The 25,529-nt window shown below is 42.6% G+C and overlaps 1 protein-coding gene across 3 annotated transcripts; it reads right to left on the minus strand.

Moving 5' to 3' along the window:
• Positions 1 to 22,389: 22,389 nt before the first annotated feature.
• LOC147430847 (uncharacterized) lies at positions 22,390 to 24,926 on the minus strand. 3 transcript variants are annotated; one of them, XM_086494460.1, is made up of 3 exons: positions 24,503 to 24,920; positions 22,815 to 22,888; positions 22,390 to 22,732 (listed from the first exon to the last, which is right to left on the minus strand). In XM_086494460.1, exons 1-3 carry the CDS (start codon positions 24,548 to 24,550, stop codon positions 22,648 to 22,650), a joined length of 207 nt encoding a protein of 68 aa, XP_086350586.1. In that variant the 5' UTR covers positions 24,551 to 24,920; the 3' UTR covers positions 22,390 to 22,647. The 3 variants fall into 3 exon arrangements, 1 of the variants encoding a protein (XP_086350586.1); XR_015185740.1 differs by having other exon boundaries at positions 22,659 to 22,732; positions 22,815 to 22,931; positions 24,503 to 24,926; XR_015185739.1 differs by having other exon boundaries at positions 22,659 to 22,732; positions 22,815 to 22,938; positions 24,503 to 24,925.
• Between the last annotated feature and the right edge of the window lie 603 nt (positions 24,927 to 25,529).

A 25,529-nucleotide genomic window follows, 5' to 3' on the forward strand; every position in this document is an offset into this window, starting at 1 on the left:
ACAAGAGGAGATTATGAGGCAAGTACAGGAATTGGTAGACAAAGGGATGGTGAGGCCTAGTTCCTCTCCCTTTTGTTCTCCAGTCCTTTTAGTGCAAAAGAAAGATAGTACATACCGTATGTGTGTGGACTATCGACTACTAAACCATATCACTATCAAAAACAGATTTCCCGTGCCTCAGGTAGAAGATCTGTTTGATAAGCTACAAGGCTCTACCTACTTCAGTAGGATTGACCTTAAGAGTGGCTATCATCAAATAAGGATAGTGGATGAAGATATCCTAAAGACCGCGTTTCGCACAACATTTGGTCTTTATGAATATCTAGTCATGCCTTTTGGCTTGACTAATGCACCAGCTACTTTCAATCGTCTCATGGAGAAAATTTTTAGACCATATCATAAATTCACTGGAGTGTTCTTTGATGATATCATCATCTACTCCAAGTCTTTGGAGGAACATAAGCAACATCTCCAAGTGATTTTTCAAGCCTTGAGGGAGAACAAACTTTTTCTCAACCAAAAGAAAAGTGAATTCTTCCTTCAAGAGATTCAATATCTAGGTCATATTATCTCTCAAGATGGTATTCGTATGGATCCATCAAAGTTAGAGGTAATAAAATCATGGCCTAACCCAAGGAATCTACATGAGCTAAGAAGCTTTATTGGTATGTGTGCATACTATAGACGCTTCATAGCAAAATTCTCTCAAGTAGCAGGACCACTACACGACTTAACAAAGAAGAACGTTAAGTTTGTATGGATTGCTAAGGAGCAAAATTCTTTTGAAAAACTCAAAGAGAAGCTTACTTCCCAACCAGTCCTCGTGCTTTCGGATCTCTCAAAACCATTTGAGGTCCAATGTGATGCTTGTGGTGATTGCCTTGGAGCGGTTTTGCTTCAAGAAGGGCATGCCATAGCATATGAGAGCCGAAGGCTCAATAGTGATGAACGAGTCTTGGGCATTTATGAGAAAGAGCTTTTAGCTGTTCTACATGCCCTAGACACATGGAAGCACTACCTATTGGGGACTCCATTTATCCTACGAACCGACCACCAAAGTCTCAAGTATTTCATGACGCAAACCAAGCTTTCCGACAAACAAATGAGGTGGACAAATTTTCTTTCGCAATTTAATTTCCATATTGCTCACATAGCTGGTAAGCACAATCAAGTTGCCGATGCACTTTCACGACGACCAAAAGTTAATGCGGTGTCTATAGCTACTCACAATGATCTATCCTCTATGATAGATGAGTATGCTACTGACCCTGACTTTAGAGACATAATGTCATCCCTTGCTTTGGGGAAGAAAGAGGAACCATTCACCTTGCAGGATGGTTATCTTCTCCACGGCAATAGGCTATGTGTTACCCATTCCCTTCGTGAGAAGGTTATGTATGAATCCCATGCTCCTCCATATGCAGGGCATAGAGGTATTCAACCTACTCTCCGAGGAGTAGAGACATATCTCTATTGGCCTACCATGAAAGTGGACATACAAGAGTATGTTTCAAAATGTGTAGTATGCCAAAAGACCAAGTATGATAGAGGGAAGCAACCTGGATTACTCCAGCCATTGCCTATTCCAAATTCACCATGGGAGAGTATATCCATGGATTTCATCTTTGGATTACCCAAGTCTATCCATGGGAATACAGGAATATGGACAATAGTCGACAGGTTTAGCAAACAAGCACATTTTATTTCTGTCAAAAAGACTATTAAGGCACATCAAATGGCAACTCTCTTCATATCTCAGATTTTCAAGCACCATGGATTACCCACATCCATCGTGTCAGATAGAGATCCTAGAATGACCAGTAATTTCTGGAAAGGTCTCTTTGAAAATCTAGGAACAAGATTGAATTTCTCTTCGGCCTATCACCCACAAACGGAAGGCCAAAGTGAGATAGCCAATCTTCCGATACTCGATCTACTCAAGACTTATGTTACCAAAGTAGATCAACGCTCACAATGGAAAAAGTATTTACCTCTAGTAGAGTATGCCTACAATAATATTGTACATACTTCTACGGGGAAAGCACCTTTCGGATCATAGAGGGAAGACCTAAAAGTCCCTTGCTACTCAAAGTACATGGGAAGATCTTCGCCGCCGATGAGTATAGCCGTGACCTACAAGAATCTTTTCAAAAGATTAGGGAGGCTATAGCCATCTCTCAACAAAGGCAAAAAGCTGCTGCTGATAAGCACAGAAGAGCCTTAAGGTTCAAAGAAAATGATTGGGTCTTACTCAAGCTTCCTAAGGCTCGATTAAGACAAACGACGGGCAAAAATCCTACGGGCCATCAAAAGTATTATGCTAAACTAGCAAAAAGATACTATGGTCCTTTCCAAATCATGAAGCCCATTAATGAGACGGCTTATCAACTCAAGTTGCCCAACCATTGGCTTATACACAATGCCTTTCAGGTAAGCCTACTTAAGCCCTACAAAGGAGAGCCACCAACTGAACCAATTATTGAAGACCCTCCCGAAGTTGAAGACCAAGAAGAGGTGCTACAACCCAAAGCTGTCCTTCGGCATGAAGACAAGGTACTACGACATGGTAAGATAATCCGACAGTATCTTATTAAGTTCAAAAATTATCCTTTTGAAGCTGCTAAATGGATGCAAGGAGTACAACTTAAGGATAGTATGAACCTTGTCAATGCTTACAATGCTACATTAGAGTAAGAAAATGTACAAATTTCTTTTAAATGACTCATGTTTTTGTCTTATAAGACTAGTACTCTTTTTAATTGTGCACAAATTTAACTAGTATGAATGCTTAGAATCATGTTTGTGATGACGACGTCTCTCAAACACCAAGTAGAATTTGTCACTCTACTTTGGAAGAATGAAATAGACTAAAGAGAAGACATGCTTGCGGCAGCTATGTCTCCCAAGCACCAAATGGATTAGTCATCCATCTTGGAAAGATGTCGTAGGGTAAAAAACGGATCCTCTACCCGCTAAGTACGATTGACTAATGACTAATGCTTTATCTCTTCTACCTCATAGTCAAGGATGACTATGATTTCAAGAGAGAGGTAATGTCATAAAATCTAATATCTAACCAACCCAAATGATTTTCTCATATTAAATTGATCACTTAATGTGGGAGAATAAATGGGAACAAGTGTTAAGATATAGATATGTGCTTATAGATCTATCTCAACACGGGGCCAATAGTAAAGGGGCCCAAATGGGAGATGATCTATCAAGAGCAAGGCTAACCAATGGAGCATAAGACCTTAGGGTTAGCTTCATTGAAGACCTCCAATAATGTGTGTAAAAGTCCTTTGACCTTAGGTAAGCTAGGGCTGAGCTTGAGGTGGGAACCCGGCCCAAGCTCGAGGTGCTTGACCTGCTTGAGGTGCTTGTCGTGCTTGAGGTGTTTGTCCTGCTTGAGGTGCTTGATTAAGGGGCTTGAGGTGCTTGACTTACTCCATGCTTGAGGTGCTTGACTTGCTACATGATTAAGGTGCTTGAGGTGCCTTGAGATGCTTGCATGAGATGCTTGTGGGAACACCCTCTAGTCCAAGTGCTTTGTCATGCTTGATGACTAAGGTGCTTGAGCTCCTAAATTCAAAAGCATCCCTACAAGAGGGGGGGCGAGCCCTTTTCCTAGGGATTAGAGAGAGAACACACACTCACACTCACAAGGGAAGCCCCAGCTTGAAGAGGCAGTAAGGACACATGTCAGGTCCCTACCCATGTTACCTTCATGTGTTGCTTGAAGCCTATTGGCTAGGCTTCAAAGGGGTCCAATGATAAATTACTTGAATTATCTAATTGTTTTTGCATTTATCAAGTCCTCTCTCTCAAAGGGGAAAGGGGGACACTTGTCCCAAGGCTACCCATGTTGCTTGTAATGGCTCCTGCTTGTGATTGGCTAGGCCTGGAGGGGTCCAATGAGCTTCAAGCATGAGCTACAGGGGGGGGTCGACCCAAGCAAGCTAGGGGAGTGCTTAGGGGGTATACTCACCCACACACACTCACGAGCACTCTCATTGTGTGCTATGCAAAGTGCAAGAGCTCCCTCTCCAAGCAAGTAGAGGTTGAGAGCCTACACCAACACTCTTTGCTATGGAGTGCAAATCCAACCAAGAGCCATGCTTCAATGCTTAAGCTTGCCATCTCCTTCTTCTTCATTACTATGCTATTATGTATGCTAGCAACAAGAGTATGATAAGTGAGGAACTAATTCTTTCTCCTACGAAATGTTTCTTCTTCCTCTTCCCTACCCTCATTCCCTGCTAGCTCTCTCCACCTTCGAAGGTGTTTGAGGTCTTGGGACTGAGGCTTGGGATAGTTAAAGCTTTCTTCAAGTTTATGTTATGTTTGTGATGCATGAAGCCTTCCATCTTCATGGCATCACCTAGGTCACAAGGAACACAAAGACTGTATTGTAACAAGTCTCTCTTTATGGGAGAAATCATAATACAAATGCCTATTGGAGGGGGGACCGGCTCCACATAAATCCGGTCCTCAACTGTTGTCATGTTCTCTAAACTCTCTCTCTTGCAAAAGTATTGTCTATGCCAAGTTAACTAATTGCTATGATTATGTTGCTATCTTCAATTATGTCTACCTGCTATGCTCACAAAATCATTTCTTGAAAGTATTCTCATTAAATTCTGCTATTCTCAAATTGAATAGGCAAATTCCATTACAATCATAGCACCAATGCTTTGGTAGACACAGGAGCTAAAGTGAATGCAGTCAGTTATTCCACATACAAGAAGGCAACAAGTCAAGTATTGATAGCAGGCATAGCGATAATCAAAGGATGCAACAAGAATCCAACTCCAACATTGGGAGTAGTCAACTTGAGCGTGGTAGTACATGGATGTTCATGTCCTCATCAGTTTGTATGCTTGCCAAATGAACACATGAATGAGACGATGATTCTTGGAATTCCCTAGATGCATACATACAAAGCAGTACCAAATTGGGATACGAATCAACTAAAGCTATCACCTAAAGGTGGGCAACTCATTGTTCCAATTGCACCAAGCAAGGAGGAATGAAAAAGAAGCAATCAGCAGGCCAATCCACAAAGCCAATCTTCTCCATCCCCTCAACAATCAAATGCTACATGTAGCATGCAAGGAGTCAGGCAGATTTGGGTACCAAAATCACAGCTTAAGGATAAACCAATTCAGATATGGGTGCCTAAAACTTCACCGAAGAAACAAAAGAAGGTTCCATGGATTCGAACACAGAATCGAGTATCTCCGAGCAAGGAACCTAACATGAAAAGGGTTTGGAAGAAAAAGGAGCACTTATCTTCTCCACAAACCACGAAACCAATCAAGCAGTGGTGAGTCAAGTCTCAATAGACTCCACCACACCATGCAACACCAAGCCGACCGAATTACCAATGGAGAGAAAAAGCTTGACAACAATTGAAAGTGCTACCAACAGCTCAAGCAATCAACATGCTAAAACACCCTGATGGTACAATCAAACAGAGAGCACAAAAGCTACAAGATTTTCTCTTTGGAAGACATCAGCAGCAAACCTCGACATCGGAAACCCTTGAATTAATTCAAGACCCAGCTCTTGCACAGCATATGGGTTTGAATTGCATTGATCTTCATATCATGGTAGAGCCAATCACGGCTATGTATAGACACAATTGTTCAACCCGCATGCAATCGTCCCGGAGTACGCCACCTAGGAGGGGTGTAAGGGCACTAAGTACTAAGTAATTACGGGCAATGTTTGAAGAGGAAGGAAAAAGTTCCATGTTAACGTGTGATTTTTTGCAAAATTACCTAATAATGCCCTTATAATTCATCATCAAGGGAAAATTCACTGATAATATCTTTCTGATGAGTGTGAATAGTGTATATACTATCAAAAAATCATCAAAAATAATCCTGTTTTGGGTATTTTTCATCATTTTTGTTGATAGGGAGGCTTAAAAATGGAGAAATCCAACAAAAAACAATAAATCTGTGTTTTTCAAGGGATTTTATTAATTATTGGATTTTTACTTTACTTTTTTAGAGCATTTTGCTATTTTCTTTGATTTTTTCAAATAAACTGGTCAAAATTAATAATAAATAGCAGGGAAGCTCATATGGAAAAATGGAAGACACGATGGTGATCAGAAGGACAAGGCGAACAAGCATAAAAATTTTCAATGAAATCAGAAGACGGAAGCGGGAATTTTAGAGCATTTTGCTATTTTCTTTGATTTTTTCAAATAAACTAGTCAAAATTAATAATAAATAGCAGGGAAGCTCATATGGAAAAATGGAAGACACGATGGTGATCAGAAGGACAAGGCGAACAAGCATAAAAATTTTCAATGAAATCAAAAGACAGAAGCGGGAAGCCTAAATTAGGCGGTCAGGCCTACTTTTGCAAAATTCTTGCAGAATGAGCTACAGGAATCCGATCAGAGAAATTTTTGAGTCTAACATAGATTTCACGGCCTAGTAGGACTAACAGGGGAATCTGGGGAAATTTGGTTCGGGAAGTCCAGGTATAGATATCCATGGTAGGCTAAAACCACCTCATTTCCACTTGGAGCCTTTGCAGAGAGAGATTTCGGCCTCTTTTGCGCGACATTTCCGGAGCCCACAGTTGACTATTTTCAGCACCGTCTCACACGAGACATGAGGGTAAGTTCTTTACTTGATAATGATCCATTTTGTACAGCTGGTAGCTAGTGAAAAGCCTTAGAGAAAACCCTAGAAACCGAGCAGTGCACGAAGATGTACGACCTAAAACTGACCATAGCGGCCTGCCAGCTTGACCAAATCGGATGGTATTTGAACCATAGCACGCCATAACATAATAGAACCTTTCTATACCATCAGATGACCATTTGGCTGGGGTCAAGGGGTTCCCCAGTAGAAAAATTAGGTATTTGGCAAATGCCAAAATTCCGACCTGACTCCATAGATGGCTTGCTAATGAGGTTCATATACAATGTATATAATTGGTTTGGTAAAATCCATCAAGAAAACCCCTCGAAAAGCAGAAAACGGCTCGAAGGTTACAAAGCGTCAAATTCAACATACGAGGCCAAAGTGACTCCAAATGAGCCAGAATTGGACAGGTAGCTTCACGACTATGTTACGGACAAGTCCAAAGCCTCAAAGTTGACCGGCCAACCCAATAGACAAAGTAATCACAAAAGATGGTGATTTCAAAGTCGACAAAGCACAAAGTGATGCCGGCTTGACCAAACTTGACCAAATTCAATTTAGGACTTGTATTAGGTGTATGAAACATGTCTAGGTCAAAATTTGTGGGTTTTGCAAAGTTTTTGTCACTGAAGTTAATAATCGCGATTATTTACTTTTGCACTAGTTTTGCTTGGAAACTGTCAAATCACCTCACCTATCATGTGTACACACCTATTTCATGCCAAAAATCAAGTATGAGCCATAATGACCACCCATTACTTGTAAAATTGCCAAAAAACGTAAAGAAGTCTTTGCAAGACAAAATTTGGGTTATGAATAACTTTTCTTGATCCAAATCACCTCATATCTCATACCCAAGGTCTATACAATGCTTAGAACCAATTTGTACCAAAAAATGTCAATTTTGGAAGAAAAGGTAATAATCGTGATTATTTACTTTTTGATCAAAATTGGTGAATTTTAATATTTTGCCATCATACATCCAAAGTACATGTTGTGATATGCCCACTAACCAGCTTTGAATCAATTTGAAGTTCAAAAACTCAAATTTCCTTTATATCTACTATTTCAAAGACCTAAAGCCAAAATCTGGTACCATTTTCAACATGTGCATCCAAATGAGCCCATATTTCACTCAAAGCATGTATTGGGTATATACTTCAAGCCTATACAGACAAGTTTGCAAAAAGTTGGAAATTTTCCTCATTTGTAAATAATTGCGATTATTTACTTTGGTTGCAAATTTTTGTTTTGACCATACAGTTTTGTTCCTTGCATGATTTTATGCATCTTTGCTTGTTTAAAATTTGATTTGAAGCAATTTGAACCAAATTATCAGCAGTTCAGTCTAAAAGGACATTCCAGAGAAAAATCCAACAGATCTGCTAACTTTGCACTCTATTCACTGAACAGGAGCAATGCAAGCAACGGAGAGGGCCAAGAAGAAGCTAAACCAAAAAGAGAAACTACAAGAACTGCCTGCATATCAACTGGACCCCGAGTCAGTCAAAGCGGCAAAGGCATCCTACCTTTCTAAAGAACAGCTGGAAGAGTACCACACTACGGTCTTCACTGGCAGGTTCAAGAGTGAAGAAGGGCATCAGGTGGAGTTGCAACTCCTGCCTAAAGAGGTCTATGATATAGCTGCCAAGCCAGAAACCAAAGAGGCTAACCGCAGGTTGGGGCTCAGGCATTTCTACAAACAAGAGCCTAACGGAGTGGACTTTCAGAAAGCTTACAAGCTTCTATCTACCATCAAAGAGGACGGAACCGCACAAATATCCGACACCCAAGGGAACAAGGTCTAGGTAGTAATCATCAAAGAGATAGTGGCAGAGTCACTCAAATTGCCCACTAAAGGAATGACCATGCGGGCAAGAGACAGGAAAACCGCAGGCACATTTACCAAGAAGACAGTCGCGGCTACATTCGCGGATCTTATCCACAAACAAGTGGAAGATCCAGCCCGTTTGTACCATCAACACTTTCATTTTCTGGCAAAAAGGCCACCAAGGTACACTACACCAAATCATGTCGTGGCCACCACCTTCACTCAGGTTCTTAAGTCAGCAACAAGGCAGTCTGTGGACCACGTGCAGTATGTCTTGACAACCTTGAAGGGCACCAAGAAGGAGGGAAAAATCACATACTTGGGCGCGCCAGAAGTGTTGACTAGAATATCCTATCATGCCATCGGCATGGCTGACAAGCTACCGCATGCCCCTGATCAGAATACATGGATCTTGGCAGCACAACCCTCTCCACGAGCTAGAAGGTCAAGTAAAAGGTCACAAAAATCAGATGATGAGTCAGCTGACAGCTCACCAGAGCGACACAGCAGCGAGAGCTCTAACAACAAAGAAAAGAGAGCTCGGAGGGAAGAGATGAAGAGGAAAGTTGTGGCTGCCCACCAAGAGGAGCCAGCTCAAAAACAAGCGCGTTTTGAAAGAGAAAAACAGGCTTACCAGCGCAGTAGACAAGCACAAGGAAAGGACCCAGAAAAGTGGGTACCCACAGGACTGAAAGGACCTTGAACAAAGCATCATACAAGAAAAGAGGCAGATGATCCGACAGATTATTTAGAAAGAATGTACCAAGAGGCCGAAGCCCTAAATCTGAAAGAGGTAGAAGAAGCGGCAAAGAAAGCTGAGGAAATGGCTACACAATAGCAAAGCCAGGGATCTTCCCGACCCACCTCACCGCCTCTGGAACAACAGGACCATCCCATGCCTAGCCCACCACCATCACCACCAGGCAAAGGTTGGTAATGAAGAAGCAGAGATTGAAAAAGAGAAAGATTCTGAGTCCACCCAAGGAACAAAATCTACACAAAAGGCTGACCACACCGACGGACATAAGGAAAAAGAAGCCGAGCCACAACCGGAGTAGGCAGCAGAAGAGACTCAAAAGCCGGAGGAAGAAACTGATAAAGAAGCAGATACAAAAAAAGAGCCTACCACTACACATGAGACGGAGCCCGAGCCAGAGAAGGCACAAAGGTTGGCAACCTGAAGAGACAGTAAGGGTTGAGACCACACCATCTACTTCTACTCAGCCAGAAACTGTCGAGGTATCAAAGCCTCAGGATGGCCAAGAAGAAGACCGACCATCTACCTCCACACAAGAACCACCAACAATTACGACACGGCAAGAAGCAACACATGAGGCTGCAGACAAATCCCAGCTAGCAAATTAGGAGGAGTAGCAGTCAAATGATGAAGTTATAATACAGGTCAATGAATATGCACGCCAGATGCAAGAAATGACGGAAGACTCCATTTAGCAGCTTTGAACCGCAAACAAAGGCCAAGGAATTAGAAATGGTGATCGACGCTCTTCAAGGAGAGCTCAAAGACAGGATGATTATCATCACTGATCTCCAAAGGCAAGTGCAACAGCTGAAGGCAGAAGTGCAACAGCTGAAGGCAGAAGCGGAACAGCATCAGATAGCCAGGGATAAACAACAAAAAGAAATGGAGGAGTTAGGTGACCTCCTCACCAAATTAGCTGATGACTGCAAGGTAAAAGACGAGCAGCTGACAGAAGTCACGAATGAACTTCTTACGACCTCTCTGTTAGCTCAAAAAATTCAAGTGCAATTAGATGTTGTCAATGATTCCCTGCAATATTCTCAACAGAGAATCAATGATCATGCCATTTTCTTACGGCAAATCAGAGAAAACCCAGCCGTGGCCTCAATCAAGGGAGATGATGAAGTGTACAAGGCACTTGAAAAGAAAAACAAGAACTTAGAACTGGAATTAAAGCTTGAACAGTCACAGCGCATAGACCTAGCACTGATGCGGGTTCAAAGAGAGGAGGAGCTCCTAAAGGAGATAGCAGAACTCAAGCGGATAAATCAGCTCCTCAGAGATGAAAGCCAGACATGCAGGAAGAAGCAGGCACTTCAAAGCCGCCACAAATAAACATTCCCTCAGTCTCGTTTGCTAAGTTTGAGACGCAGTCCACAGCAGAGCCGAGTGGTGATGAAGATTTTCAGATTCACATCACAGATGCAGATACAGTGCCAATGTTCTAGCTATCAAAAGCTAAAGAAGGCACACTGAAAGAGAAGGTCACCTTAGAGGTGGATGAGCAGTGGAAGGCCGCTATGGATTGGGAGTTGAGAGTTTTACACTCTGTCAACGTCACTCAACACACTCCCAATCAAATCAATGCTCAATGGCACCAACTATCCCTGTCGTACCCTCTCATCAAAGTAGAATTTTTACATGTAAAAGAAAGGTTGTACAAGGATATACTAGAAGATGGCGCAGATAAAGACCACCCAAAGTGGAGGTTAAGCTGGCTGAACAAGAATCCGAGATACCTGATTCTGTTCACAAGAGCACCTGCAGCCTTACAAAGAGATCCAACATTCTGCCCTGTACCCAGAGTAAGGACATGGCAAGCGCATGAAGCACTGCAGAAGAAGAGGCCAACTTGGCTCAACTTCCCCAAGCTTCCAGCTCCAGAGAGAGGCCAAGCGACAGAGGAATACATGGTGAAAATCCTAACGGGCGCCATGTCATTCTTAAAAAGTGTGCCAGATCTCTCATGTGCAATGTTATATAAGATCTGCAGGATGCTACTCACATGCATACAAGTTTTCAATGAGCCTGAGTAGACAGGAGCCCCATGGCTCTCATTCTTGGAAGGAAACAAAGGCTTATGTTACGATCTGAGTGGGCAACAGAAGAGTTCAGATGCATGTTCCTGCCCCTCGCATAATATGCTAGCCTTTGAAGAAGCATTCTACACTCGATTCTTCACCTGGCGAACGAAGATATTTGCGCCAGTGATAAGCAACCTCACATCCAGGTTTGTAAGCTACTCAGCGGTGGAACTGAAGAATCAAGTCACCATGCAATTTTTGCAAGTGCCTGGCAAAGAACGAAGAATCAGATACCAAAAGGCACTAGAAGCACTTAAAGACCGCCTCACCCGCCGTCAACCCAAAGACTACTTCAGCCCATAAAGCTGTGTCAAGGGACGACACAGGCCAGGAGGGAGGAAATGTTAGCAGCAAGCTAACGTGGATACCATTTTTTCGGAGTTCTCCTTGTAAAACATTTATTATTTTGATAAATCGGGAATATTGTAACTCCTATTTTCTCTGATAAACCTTGTAATTAATGAGCGGGGGCTACAAGCTTCCAGATTGTATCAACTAGTCAATTCCCATTTTTGGTAGAACTCCAGATTATTAGTTTTGACCACCCAAAAACCTTGGCTAAGGTATAAAAGCCAATTTTTGTAAGTTTTTTATAGGTTTTTGGATAAGAAATACACAGCGTGAGCTAATGGCGCTCACTTCTTTCCTTCTCGCGCTTCCTACTCCCTCTCCGGTTGTCACATTGGAATGTGTTTGTTGCATTGCAACCGTAGGTAAGAGCTCTACTCATTGACGTAAGCCATTCACAGTATTTTGTAGCTTTTGGCGTCGCCGATCCGCGGCCTAATTTCATCATAACTAGGAATTTACACTTTTAAATCAAAAACTAAGCATAGGCGGGATATTGGGGCATCATTGCTGAGCATTTGAATGCATTTTGGGTTGAAAATGACTAGGTCAAAAATCCAATGCTGTTAATAATTGTGATTTTGGAACTTCACCTAAAGTGGGGTTTGAGACCATAGGCATGTGTGTTTAGGTCTTATAAACTTGTACTAGAAGTTTCATTACGTTTGGATGTCATTTGATGCTATAATGAATGTGATTTTCTTGTCGATGAGCGATTGGCTTTTGGTGATTTCAGTCACTTGAGTGTAGCTTGAGTTAGATGTGAGTTGTTAGTTGTTTTCCAAGCGATTGACAACCTCTTGTAGCCTCTATGCACTAGTCGAGTCAGCTTTGTCCCATGGTTTGACAAATTAATCGTGGTTCTCACTAATACTGCAATAAGATAGGATGGTTAGGTTAGACATGCGTCCCACATCTTGTATGTCCACTTTTATGGTAGGCCAATAGGAGTACGTCTCTACTTCTAGAAGAGTAGGTTGAATGCCTCTATGCCCCGCATAGGGAGGAGCATGGGACCTTCTCATAAAGGGAGTGGGTAACACATAGCCTATTGCCATGGAGAAGATAACCATCCTGCAAGGTGATTGGTTCCTCTTTCTTCCCCAAAGCAAGGACTGACATTATGTCTTTAAAGTCAGGGTCACTAGCATACTCATCTATCACAGAAGATAGATCATTGTAAAGTTGCTATAGACACCGCATTAACTTTTGGTCATTGTGAAAGTGCATCGGTCACTTGATTGTGCTTACTAGCAATGTGAGTAATATGAAAATAAAATTGCAAAACAATATTTACCCACCTCATTTGTTTGTCGAAAAGCTTGGTCTGCATCATGAAGTACTTGAGACTTTGGTGGTCCGTTCGCGAAATAAATGGAGTCCCCAATAGATAGTGCTTCCATGTGTCTAGGGCATGTAATGTTCGGAAATAAGACGTAGCTAAATAGATAATTGAGTAGATTACTTAATGGAGAGAGACAGATTTATATACACGAGATTATAGAGTAGAGAGAGAGAGAGAGAGTACACACGATATACGTGGTTCACCCAATGTGGGCTACGTCCACGGGAAAGCAGCCACTCAATGGCTTTAGTACTTCAAAACAAGAAGTAGTTTACAAAGGGATTGTACCCTTAATGGAGCTCCCGCCTTGCTTCACTCTCACCACCTCACACTCACCTTGTTGCATCAACTTCACACTATGAAATGTGTGTAGAAATGGCCTCCTTTTATAGGCCAAAAGGGCTGCCCTCTCTTATGAGAGACAGCCATGTGTAGCCGCCCTTGTGCGAATAAGTCCAAATCGGACCCTCCAATCCGCCCATGTGTGGCCGCCCTTGAGAAGACAAGTCCGCTTTTGAATTCGGCCACCGGCCATTGACTTCCGACCACCGGCCATCGGCCATTGACTATCGGCCACCGGCCAACCGACCGGTTGTTTTCCGACCACTTTCCAGCCGCCGTCCGGCCATAATATTCCGGCGAAAAAGAATATTCCGGCGAAAAAAAAGTCTCGGGGGCCTCCGCCCCCAAGGCCTTTAAAGTTGCCCCTGATTCTTGTCCGTGAAAATTTTGGTTTCCGGTGAGTGATTTTCCTTCACGCACGATGGCTTCTCCTCATAATGGGGGCCTTACAAATGTGCGCTTTTACCACAAAAAATTACAAGGGTAAATCAAGCTCCATACTTAACATGTAAAACAGCTAAAAGCTCTTTTTCATAAATTCCCAAGACTCGTTCATCCGTGTTGAGCCTTTGGCTCTCATATGCTATGGCATGGCCTTCTTTGAAGCAAGACTGCTCCAAGGCAATCACCACAAGCATCACATTGGACCTCAAATGGCTTTAATAGATCCGGAAGCATGAGTATTGGTTGGGAGGTAAGCTTCTCTTTGAGCTTGTCAAAAGCATTTTGTTCCTTATTAGCAGTCCATGAGTACTTAACGTTCTTCTTTTTTAATTCATGTAATGGCCCTGCTATTTGAGAGAATTTTGCTATGAAGCGTCTATAGTATGCACACATATCAATAAAGCTTTTTAGCTCATGTAGATTCCTTGAGTTAGGCCATGCTTTTATTACCTCCAACTTTGATGGATCCATACGGATACCATCTTGAGAGATAATATGAGCTAAGTAATGAATCTCTTGAAGGAAAAATTTGCTCTTCTTTTGATTGATAAAAATCTTGTTCTCCCTCAAAGCTTGAAAAATCACCTAGAGATGTTGCTTGTGTTTCTCCAAGGACTTGGAGTAGATGATGATATCATCAAAGAACACTCCAGTGAATTTGTAGTAGGGTCTAAAGATTTTCTTCATTTAATGATTGAACGTGGCTGGTGCATTAGTCAAGCCAAAAGGCCTGACTAGATATTCATAAAGACTAAACGCTGTACGAAACGCGATCTTTAGGATATCTTCACTCACTATCCTTATTTGATGATAGCCACTTTTAAGGTCAATCCTATTGAAGTAGGTAGAGCATTGTAGCTTATCAAACAGATCTTCTATCCGAGGTACAAGAAATCTATTTTTGATAGTGATATGGTTTAGTGCTCGATAGTTCACACACATGCGGTGGTATGTACCATCTTTCTTTTTCACTAAAAGGATTGGAGAACAAAAGGGAGAGGAGCTAGGCCTCACATCCCTTTGTCTACCAATTCTTGTACTTGTCTGATGATCTCCTCTTGTTGAGCTTAGGAAACTCGATAAGGAGTCTTGTTAGGTGGTGAGCTACCTGGTAGGAGCTCAGCCCGGATGTCCAGATGTTGGGTAGTATCATGCGCTTCATAAAGGATAGTTTTTCTTAAGGTTGCATTCTTCGGCACACACAATCTATGCTTGTAATATAAGCACCCATCTTCGACATCATAATGTTGTAATGATGCTTCATTCTGAGGATCCTATGCCAGCATAAGCTACATAGATTTGCTATCCTGATTTTCTATGGGCTTTTAGAAGTCAGCTAGCTTTAACTAACTGAACCTTTGGAGTTCCCCTCTTTCCTTGGATTAAAGCTTCTTCCCCAGTTTTATCCCTAAAAATTACTTTTCCTTTTGAACACAAGATATTGGCTTTGTTTGCTACTAACCAATCCATTCCCAGTATTTCGTCGTATATCCCAACTGGTAAGGTTCTAAACAATGCAAAAGTGGGTCTTCCCCCTAATTCAAAATCTAGGACTCCCACTGTATGTCTAGATATAACTGATTTCCCATTTTCCATTTTAACTATCATAGGGTTGGTTGGATTCTGGGATAGCCTTAACTTTCTTAGGCATTTAGGGGACAAAAATAAATGTGTGCTTCCACAATCGATGAGCAATGAGAAAGATTCATTTTGGTGGTTGGCCGGTGTTTGAATAACTGCAAACTGTTCCTAAGCCCGGAGATTTTCAATAGCAGCATGGAGGGTCGCTCTATCCATTTCTTCCTCTAGTATGGGCTCTATTCTTACCGCATGAGCATGCCCTCGAAGAGCGTTCCTCTGCCATAAGCTCTAGGAACTTGACCACTGTTAAGTATGGAGCCTGATTTACCCTTGTAATTTTCTGTGGTAAAAGCGCACATTTGTAAGGCCCCCATTATGAGGAGAAGCCATCGTGCGTGAAGGAAAATCACTCACCGGAAACCAAAATTTTCACGGACAAGAATCAGGGGCAACTTTAGAGGCCTCGGGGACGGAGGCCCCCGAGACTTTTTTTTTCGCCGGAATCTTATGGCCGGACGGCGGCCGGAAAGTGGTCGAAAAACAACCGTTCGGTTGGCCGGTGGCCGGTAGTCAATGGCCGATGGCCGGTGGTCGGAAGTCAATGGCCGGTGGCCGGTGGTCGGAAGTCAATAGCCGGTGGCCGATGGCCGAATTCAAAAGCAGACTTGTCTTCTCAAGGGCGGCCACACATGGGCGGATTGGAGGGTCCGATTTGGACTTATTCGCACAAGGGCGGCTACACATGGTTGTCTCTCATAAGAGAGGGCAACCCTTTTGGCCTATAAAAGGAGCCATTTCTACACACATTTCATAGTGTGAAGTTGATGCAACAAGGTGAGTGTGAGGTGGTGAGAGTGAAGCAAGGCGGGAGCTCTATCAAGGGTTTAATCCCTTTGTAAACTACTTCTTCTTTTGAAGTGCTAAAGCCATTGAGTGGCTGCTTTCCCATGGACGTAGCCCACATTGGGTGAACCACGTATATCGTGTGTACTCTCTCTCTCTCTCTCTCTCTCTCTCTCTCTCTCTCTCTCTCTCTCTACTCTATAATCTCTTGTGTGTGAAATCTATCTCTCTCCATTAAGTAATCTACTCAAAAATCTATTTAACTACGTCTTATTTTCTAACAACTGGTATCAGAGCAAGGTTTGCTCGTAGCTAAATTATCTCAAGGAAAGGATTCCTTGAATTGAGTGGGAGTTATGGCGGAGGAAGGGAAGCTCGAGATTGAGAAGTTCAACGGCAAAAACTACCAACATTGGAAGATGCAGATTGAAGACTATCTCTACCAGAAGGACCTCTATTTGCCACTAGGCGGTCTTGTGAAGAAGCCTGCAACAATGGCAGATGAAGCATGGATTGTCCTTGATCGAAAGGCACTTGGAACAATCCGGTTAAGCTTGGCGTCAACGGTGGCCTTCAATGTTTCGGAGATGAAGACCACGGAGGACTTGATGAAGTCACTTGACGACTTCTATGAGAAACCATCAGCATCCAATAAGGTATATCTTATGAAGCGCTTGTTCAATCTAAAGATGGCAGAGAATGGTTCAGTTGCAGAACACCTAAATGACTTTAACACAAACATAAGTCAACTTCGATCAGTGAAAATCAATTTCGATGACGAAGTGCGAGCTCTCCTTATACTATCATCTCTACCGGATAGTTAGGACAGCCTTGTGATGGCTGTAAGTAATTCTATCTCTGGCACAAATACTCTTAAGTTTGATGATGTTGTGGGTGTTCTCCTAAGCGAGGAAATGCGAAGGAGAAGCACAGGAGAATCATCAAGTGTTGCACTATCAGTGGAAACAAGAGGAAGGCTTAAGGAGAGGTTCAAAAACCAAAAGGGTCGTGATCGCTCAAGGCGGAGCAAGTCACGCACAAAGTCAGTTCTTGAATGTTGGAACTGCAGCAAGAAGGGCCACGTCAAGAAGGATTGCTGGTCCAAGAAGAAGAAGGAGACAGAGTCTCAAGACAACAAGCCAACATCGGAGGCCAATGTGGTAGGTAAAGTAGATCAAGATGCTCTAATTCTCTCATTAGACAATGTGTCTAATTCCTGGATAGTAGATTCCGGGGCTTCATTCCATGTGACACCACACAAGCAACATTTCCAAGACTACACCAAAGGTAATTTTGGGTATGTATACTTGGGAGATGATGAAGCTTGTGAGATTGTCGGCAAAGGTACAGTTTCTATCAAAACTGCTAACGGAAATGAATGGAAGCTTAAAGATGTTAGGCATGTTCCTTCTCTTCGCAAAAATTTGATCTCTATAAGACAATTGGACGATGAAGATCACAACATTGCATTCGGAAACAAACGGTGGAAGATCTCAAAGGGATCTTTGGTGGTTTCCAAGGGAGAAAAATTCGGTACACTTTACTTGTGTACTGTTAGCACGCAACCTTCATCTTGTCCAGCAACTACAGAAGTTGACAGTGCGGTGTGGCACTACCGACTTGGGCATATGAGTGCCAAAGGAATGCAAATCCTTCAAACAAAGAAGCTTCTACCATGTTTGAAAGAAGTGGACTTAGAGTTCTGTGAAGATTGTGTTTATGGTAAACAAAAGAGGGTAAAATTTCAAAAATCACGAAATGAAAGAAAAAATAAAAAACTTGAGTTGGTTCATTCTGATGTTTGGGGTCCTGCAAGTACACCATCACTTGGTGGCTCATTGATCTATGTAACATTCATAGACGATGCGACTAGAAAAACATGGGTTTATGTCATGAAGAATAAATCCGATGTATTTTCCATATTTCAAAGGTGGAAAGCCTTTGTGGAGAATGAAACAGGTACCAAGGTTAAATGCCGCAGATCCGACAATGGAGGCAAATATTGCAGCCAAGCTTTTGAAAGCTTTTGTGCTAGCAATGGCATTCAGAGGCAAAGGACAACCCCAAGGACACCTCAACAAAATGGGATTTCGGAAAGGATGAACAGGACAATCATGGAACGAGCACGAAGCATGCGGCTACATGCAGGCCTATCGCTTGAGCTTTGGGCGGAAGTTGTAAGTACGTCTGTGTACTTAATCAATCGGTCACCCTCAACGGCATTGGATGGGGGAGTTCCAGAAGAGGCATGGACAGGTAAACCGGTGAATTATGCATTTCTCAAAGTGTTTGGGTGTGAGGCTTTCATGCACATAGATAGAAGCCTAAGATCAAAGCTAGATGCAAAGTCCAAAAAGTGTTTCTTCATTGGCTATGGAGAAGGAGACTTTCGGTATCGCCTATGGAATCCTGAAGATGGTAAAATCTTAAGGAGTAGGGATGTAATTTTTAACGAACAAAATATGTACAAAGATTACTTGGAAAGAAAACAAACAAAAGAAACAGGTGATGAGTACATGGAGCTTGAGGATGGTGAAGACTCAAGGACTGCAAACGGTGACAATGTGCAACAGCGTCAACCAAATGAGGAGCCTCAACCTATTCCCCGAAGATCTACAAGAGCAAGTAGACCTCTAGAAAGGTTTGTTCCTTCCTTCAACCATCTCTTGATCTCAGATTCTGGAGAGCCGGAATCATACGAAGAAGCTATGCAACATGAATCCAAAGAAGAATGGACGAAGAGCATGCAAGTGGAGATGGACTCACTACATCGCAACCAAAGATGGGAGTTGGTTGAGTTGCCTAAAGGTAAGCGGGCACTTCAAAACAAATGGGTGTACAAGCTGAAGGAAGAAGAAGGTGGGAAGAAAAGGTACAAGTCTAGGCTTGTGGTAAAAGGTTTTTCTAAAAAGAAAGGTATTGACTTCAATGAAATATTTTCTCCTGTTGTAAAAATGAACTCAATTAGGCTTGTCTTAAGCCTTGTGGCTGCTCATGATCTAAATCTCGAGCAAATGGATGTAAATACGGCATTCCCTCACGGTGACTTAGAGGAGGAAATCTACATGCTTCAACCAAAGGGGTATGAAGTAAAAGGTAAGGAGAAAATGGTTTGCAAATTAAAGAAGAGCTTGTATGGTTTAAAGCAAGCATCAAGACAATGGTACTTGAAGTTTGATCGATGGATGTTGGATCATGGATTCACAAGATGCAACTCGGATCACTGCATCTACACGAAGAATTTGGGAGATGGGAAATTCATCATCCTAATGTTGTATGTTGATGACATGTTGATTGCAAGTGCTAACATGCAGGACATCAAAGACCTAAAAGAGGAGTTGTCCAAATCTTTTTCAATGAAAGATTTAGGTGCTGCAAAGAGGATACTTGGTATGAAAATATCAAGGGGCTGGACGAAGAAGACAATAAAGCTATCTCAAGAAGATTACATCAAGAAGGTACTAGAAAGGTTTGCAATGCAAAATGCAAAACCAGTTTCTACACCTTTGGCTGGTCATTTTAAACTAACGAAGGATATGTGTCCAAAGACACAAGAGGAGATAGCCTATATGTCTAAAGTTCCATATGCTGCAGCGGTAGGTTCTCTAATGTATGCTATGGTCTGGACAAGGCCAGACATTGCACATGCAGTGGGAGTTGTGAGTAGGTTCATGGACAACCCAGGTAAAGAGCATTGGCAAGCTGTGAAGTGGATACTTAGGTATCTAAAAGGGACAACAACAAATGCTTTGTATTTTGGAGGAACTGATATTTTTCTAGAAGGGTATGCTGATGCAGATATGGTAGGTGACAAAGATACTCGAAGGAGCACTACTGGCTATGTGTTCTCGGTTGGAGGCACAGCAGTAAGTTGGGCTTCAAAGCTGCAGAAAGTGGTTTCACTTTCTACCACGGAAGCAGAGTATGTAGCAATGACGGAGGCAAGCAAAGAAATTCTGTGGCTTCACAGATTCTTAGAAGAGCTTGGATTCAAACAAGACAATTGTGTCTTATACAGTGATAGCCAAAGCGCTATCCATCTTGCGAAGAACTCAGCCTTTCGTTCAAGGACAAAGCACATTGAGGTGAGATATCACTTCATACGCACTCTTTTGGAAGAGGGACAGCTAAAGCTAGGAAAGGTGCATACAAGTGAAAATCCTGCAGACATGTTTACAAAGGTGGTCAACAAGGAGAAGTTGAGTTTTTGCTCATCTTCAATCGGCATTCAAGGATAAGAAGCCAGAATGGAAAGCAGTCACAGGTTTGGTTTGGAGATCAGTCTCCAAGTGGGAGATTGTTAAGTATGGAGCCTGATTTACCCTTGTAATTTTCTGTGGTAAAAGCGCACATTTGTAAGGCCCGCTTTATGAGGAGAAGCCATCGTGCGTGAAGGAAAATCACTCACCGGAAACCAAAATTTTCACGGACAAAAATCAGGGGCAACTTTAGAGGCCTCGGGGGCGGAGGCCCCCGAGACTTTTTTTTTCACCGGAATATTATGGTCGGACGGCGGCCGGAAAGTGGTCGAAAAACAACCGGTCGGTTGGCCGGTGGCCGGTAGTCGATGGCCGGTGGTCGGAAGTCAATGGCCGGTGGCCGGTGGTCGGAAGTCAATAGCCGGTGGCCGATGGCCGAATTCAAAAGCGGACTTGTCATCTCAAGGGCGGCCACACATGGGCGGATTGGAGGGTCCGATTTGGACTTATTCGCACTAGGGCGGCTACACATGGTTGTCTCTCATAAGAGAGGGCAACCCTTTTGGCCTATAAAAGGAGGCTATTTCTACACACATTTCATAGTGTGAAGTTGATGCAACAAGGTGAGTGTGAGGTGGTGAGAGTGAAGCAAGGCGGGAGCTCTATCAAGGGTTTAATCCCTTTGTAAACTACTTCTTCTTTTGAAGTGCTAAAGCCATTGAGTGGCTGCTTTCCCGTGGACGTAGCCCACATTGGGTGAACCACGTATATTGTGTGTACTCTCTCTCTCTCTCTCTCTACTCTATAATCTCTTGTGTGTGAAATCTATCTCTCTCCATTAAGTAATCTACTCAAAAATCTATTTAGCTACGTCTTATTTTCTAACAACCACGATCTCTTCCACGTTCGTATGCACGTCCTCCAATTCTTCTTCCCTGATGATTCCCACCAGGTCTAGCTTCAATTGTTGCATTAAATGCCACGCGAGAACATTGTTGCCTGTAATTCCCTAGTTCATTGCACTCAAAATAGTGGAGCTCTCTTTGTCCTTGGTTTATTGCAGGTGATGCATAACCTTGGGGTCTTCTCCCTTGGAATCTGGCTAGATCAATTCTTCTCTGGGTCTCACTAGAATTGGTTGGTTGAAATCTCCTTTTCTTGGCCAAAGGCTTAGCACGCAATAGTGCATCCTGTAATGATGTGGGTTGCATGGCTTCAAGCTAAGCATCCAAATGTGCATTTAACCTTTGGAAGAATTGGGCCACTTGTTGCTCGTTTGTCAAAACCGGTCCATACCTCCTCAATGTAACAAACTTGGAGAAATACTTCTCCAAGGTCAACTCATTTTGCTTTAAATCAAAGAACTCATTCATATTCAAAGATTGGTGACCAGGGGGAAGATATCTTCCTCTGACTGCCTGTTGGTTTCATCCCAAGACTGGAAATCTTCCGCAACACCCTTGTCACACCAGTACTGTTTCCACCATAACTTTGCTTCTCCAATCAACCAAAACATTCCCAACATGGATCAATTTGCTTGCACCATCTTAGCGACACTAAAATAGTCATCCATGGATTCTATCCCTGCCTCAGCATCCTTTTCAACATTAGCCTCTTCACCCTTGAAAGAAGGAGGTCCGCATCTGCTTCAAGAGAGCAAGTTCTTCTCCTATACTTCCGTGTAGAGAGCCACTTGGGCTTCCATTTATTGGTTTTGTTACACATAGAAGTCAAGTCTATCTTCAACGGGTTATCCACTAATCACTTCTAAAAAATGACCATCGGTGATGTAAAAAATTTTCTAGAGCTTGATTCATCATTTCACATGCATCAATAGGCTTTCAGCCCGCAGCATTAGTTGCACCAACAACTATCTTAACATACAGGGATCATCAAATCCCAACAAGCTCATAAGTAAATCGTTTATCACCACTCAAGAGATAATTTATGAGAAAAATCGATGTCTTTTATTTATGTAAGAACCCTTTACACTGATGGGGTCCATGACATTATTACAAAATTATGATAATAAGTTTAATTTTTTGGCATATAATCATAGCCATGATATTCTTGTGCGCTCTTTAGATAGAAACATGGGGGTTCTTTAGCAAGGGCTAGGAATCGATAAGTGGCAGGGAGTTGTGGTATACGGTCGTCCATCCATTGCCCGAGAAGTGGCTATTTCTCCCCATATCAACCACTCTATCTTCTGGAACGGCTGCAAAATGACATGTCATAGACCCATCGGTTGAGGTTAATGATTTCATCTACGATCATTGTCCTGAAACTGGTTGGCCAAAAGATATAGTGTTGAACCAGCTTTGTCTTTTTACACCATTTGATGCGACGGAGATCATTCCTTAAATTACCTAAGCTTCCGGCCGCCCTGATGGTAAAGGTTCTCCCATAAATCCACTAGGTTCGGTACCATCCTTGTTGGATCCTGGTAAAATGCGGAGCCGTCAATACTTCTAGAATCCTCATGACTGTTTCCTAAAAGTCATAGTCATTTGATTAGCATGTAGTCAGATACATGATATTGAATACTTGAAATCGCATGTATGTCTCATGATGATCCTGAAATGTATTATACACACATACACACACACACACACACACACACACGTAAGAATATGAAATCAATTCAGTAGAGTAATTTAGAAAACATAAGCAGACAATAGTGGATATTAAAATAATGTCTTTCTACTTACATCTTATTGTTAACCTAGGCTCTGATACCACATGTAACGTCCCCGACCGTCTAAGATCGGTGACTAGGAGAGATCAACACATTCGCTTTGATTTTGTAATGCAAAGCGGAGGAACGGTCAAGTGAGCTGCTCTTAAATCTACGTAACCTTTAGTGAGGTCACCCTAAAAGGGGTTGCTTATCCATTTTGGAATCGCAAATAACTAGAACCCTTGGTTCATAGACTAGCGCTTTTTTCCTCATTGAGTATGAGGCACAGCCATCAGTCGATCCCCTAAGGTTAGGACTTAGTTCTACGTTATCTATCGTTATTTAATTAAGTCCACATTCATGGAAATCACTTGACTTATTGGGTCCACCCATCTGACGATTGAGTCAAGACCAGTCCCCGCTTTCCACCCCACACACACCTGTATCTTTGTTTCCTAATCACTACAACACTGTGAAACATTTACAAGCAATTTCTTAATTAAGTTTCCACACGATTTTTGTTCTAACAATCATATTTTCAAACATCACCAAGACAGTCTTTCATTAGACAATTCTACTCAAAACAACCTACTTATTCAACTTAACAGTTGATCACGGTTGACCTGCAACAACAGGATTTTTGTATGCACCAACAGAGCCTTTGTACAAAGGTTTTCTTATTCATAATCAAGTATTGAGTTCAGGGCAACAAGCATCTTCGAGCACCAACCCGCATCGCGCACCAACACGAAGCTCAAAGAGTAAAATTAGTAGGAAAGTCCCTCGCGCTAAGCGCAAGTCCGAGGGCTTGGATTTCCCGCTTCGCAAGCCTCAAGGCATTGATCACAAATTGCTTCCCCGTCGTCTCGCATGAACCACCTCTACCTTCACATGTGTGTGTGTGTGTGTGTGTGTGTAAATTCAGCGAGTCTCCTTATCCTGAAGAGCTCTCAAAGCATGCAATGTGCTTTGTGAGGGGCCTAGGGGTCCTTATATAGGGTACCAGAGCTCCCATGCAGACTGGAGTGAACTCCAGGTGGTGGGAGGCAGGCAAGCAAGAGGAGGGGGCGCCCCTTGATGAGAATTGGGCATGTGGCAACCCATGCATAGTCCACCCACCCTTCCCTTTTTTTGTTTTTTTTTTGTTTTAGGCCCCAACTTCAAGTGACCTAGAATGCATATCCGAGGTCAATTTTGGGCGCTATTAGGTGTATTGAAAAGCTCATTTTGGAGATTACAACAGGCACGTATGGACACACACTTCTATTGCGCAGATTGAACCCAAAAATTAACAAAAATGGATACTTAAGTTCAATGAAATTGCAACTTTAACAATTTATCAATGGTTACAGTTGTGGTCGGGGCCAGGCACATTACACTCAGCATCGATGCTGGGGGTATTCGGGGGATTATCCCTACCGCCATCCTACTCTTCGTCGAGCAGAGGGCGCCAGACCCATGCTTTTGGAGGCCACAGGGAGGAGGAAAGTTGCAGGGTCGAAGACAGTGCTGATCTGCAGGTAGGACTAATGTCTGTGGTCGTCAAGTAGAGAGGAGCAAGGTGTTAAATGTCTGCCTCAATCTAGGCATTGAGAATACTGTTGAGACCGGGAAGGGAGGGGGGGGGGGGGGGGCTCTATGCACCATGAAGGAGGAGATGCTTCAGGTTCTGCGAATCGCTCTGTTGAGGACAAACACAAAAGCAACAATGACTGATGTAGAAGCTCATTAATGAGAGCTTGAACGAACTATAAAAGTAGCTTAGGCTGGGGTTTCGAGGTGTCCATGTGGTGGATTGTCAATGGCCTATTATGGATCGCGATGAGGATTTCATGCGGCAAGTGGTCGTCCCTCTTTGGGAGAGCTAGCACTCCAAGCAAGGACCCTATCTCGACAACTTTTTAGGGTAGGTTAGTATCCTCATTGGATACCCATTTTTTAACACATAAAATCAAAAAGTTATTAAAAACCTCATGTGGCTTGACTATCTAGCCTTCATTGCAATACCATGTGTTCAACAACCCCTTGTCTAGCGCAGTACTAACCTTACCAGGGTAACCATGCAAGTATAGACATTGAGATATGTTTTGTGAAGATTGAGAATGAGGTAAATTTTTGTCTGAAACCAGCAGATAGAGCTCATAATTATGCAATCTTGAAAGTTGCGGTATACATGCTATTGTTTGATAACAGTTCGGGCTAATACGATATACTTGCTGGATATGCGTTTTATTGACCTGTTGCTGGATTCTTAGTGATGAAGTAAATTTCAAGAAAAGCGATCCTACCACTTGTGTACTGAATTGAGTTACTTAGGAGGCTATGGTAAACTGACTCGAGGACAAGTGTCGAATGCTGGTGTACAGAGATGATCATGCGCATGAGAGTGATGTCAAACACCTTA

Source organism: Adiantum capillus-veneris, chromosome 21 (assembly GCF_014529385.1).
Source record: "Adiantum capillus-veneris isolate H3 chromosome 21, ASM1452938v2, whole genome shotgun sequence".
NCBI classification, from domain to species: domain Eukaryota; kingdom Viridiplantae; phylum Streptophyta; class Polypodiopsida; order Polypodiales; family Pteridaceae; genus Adiantum; species Adiantum capillus-veneris.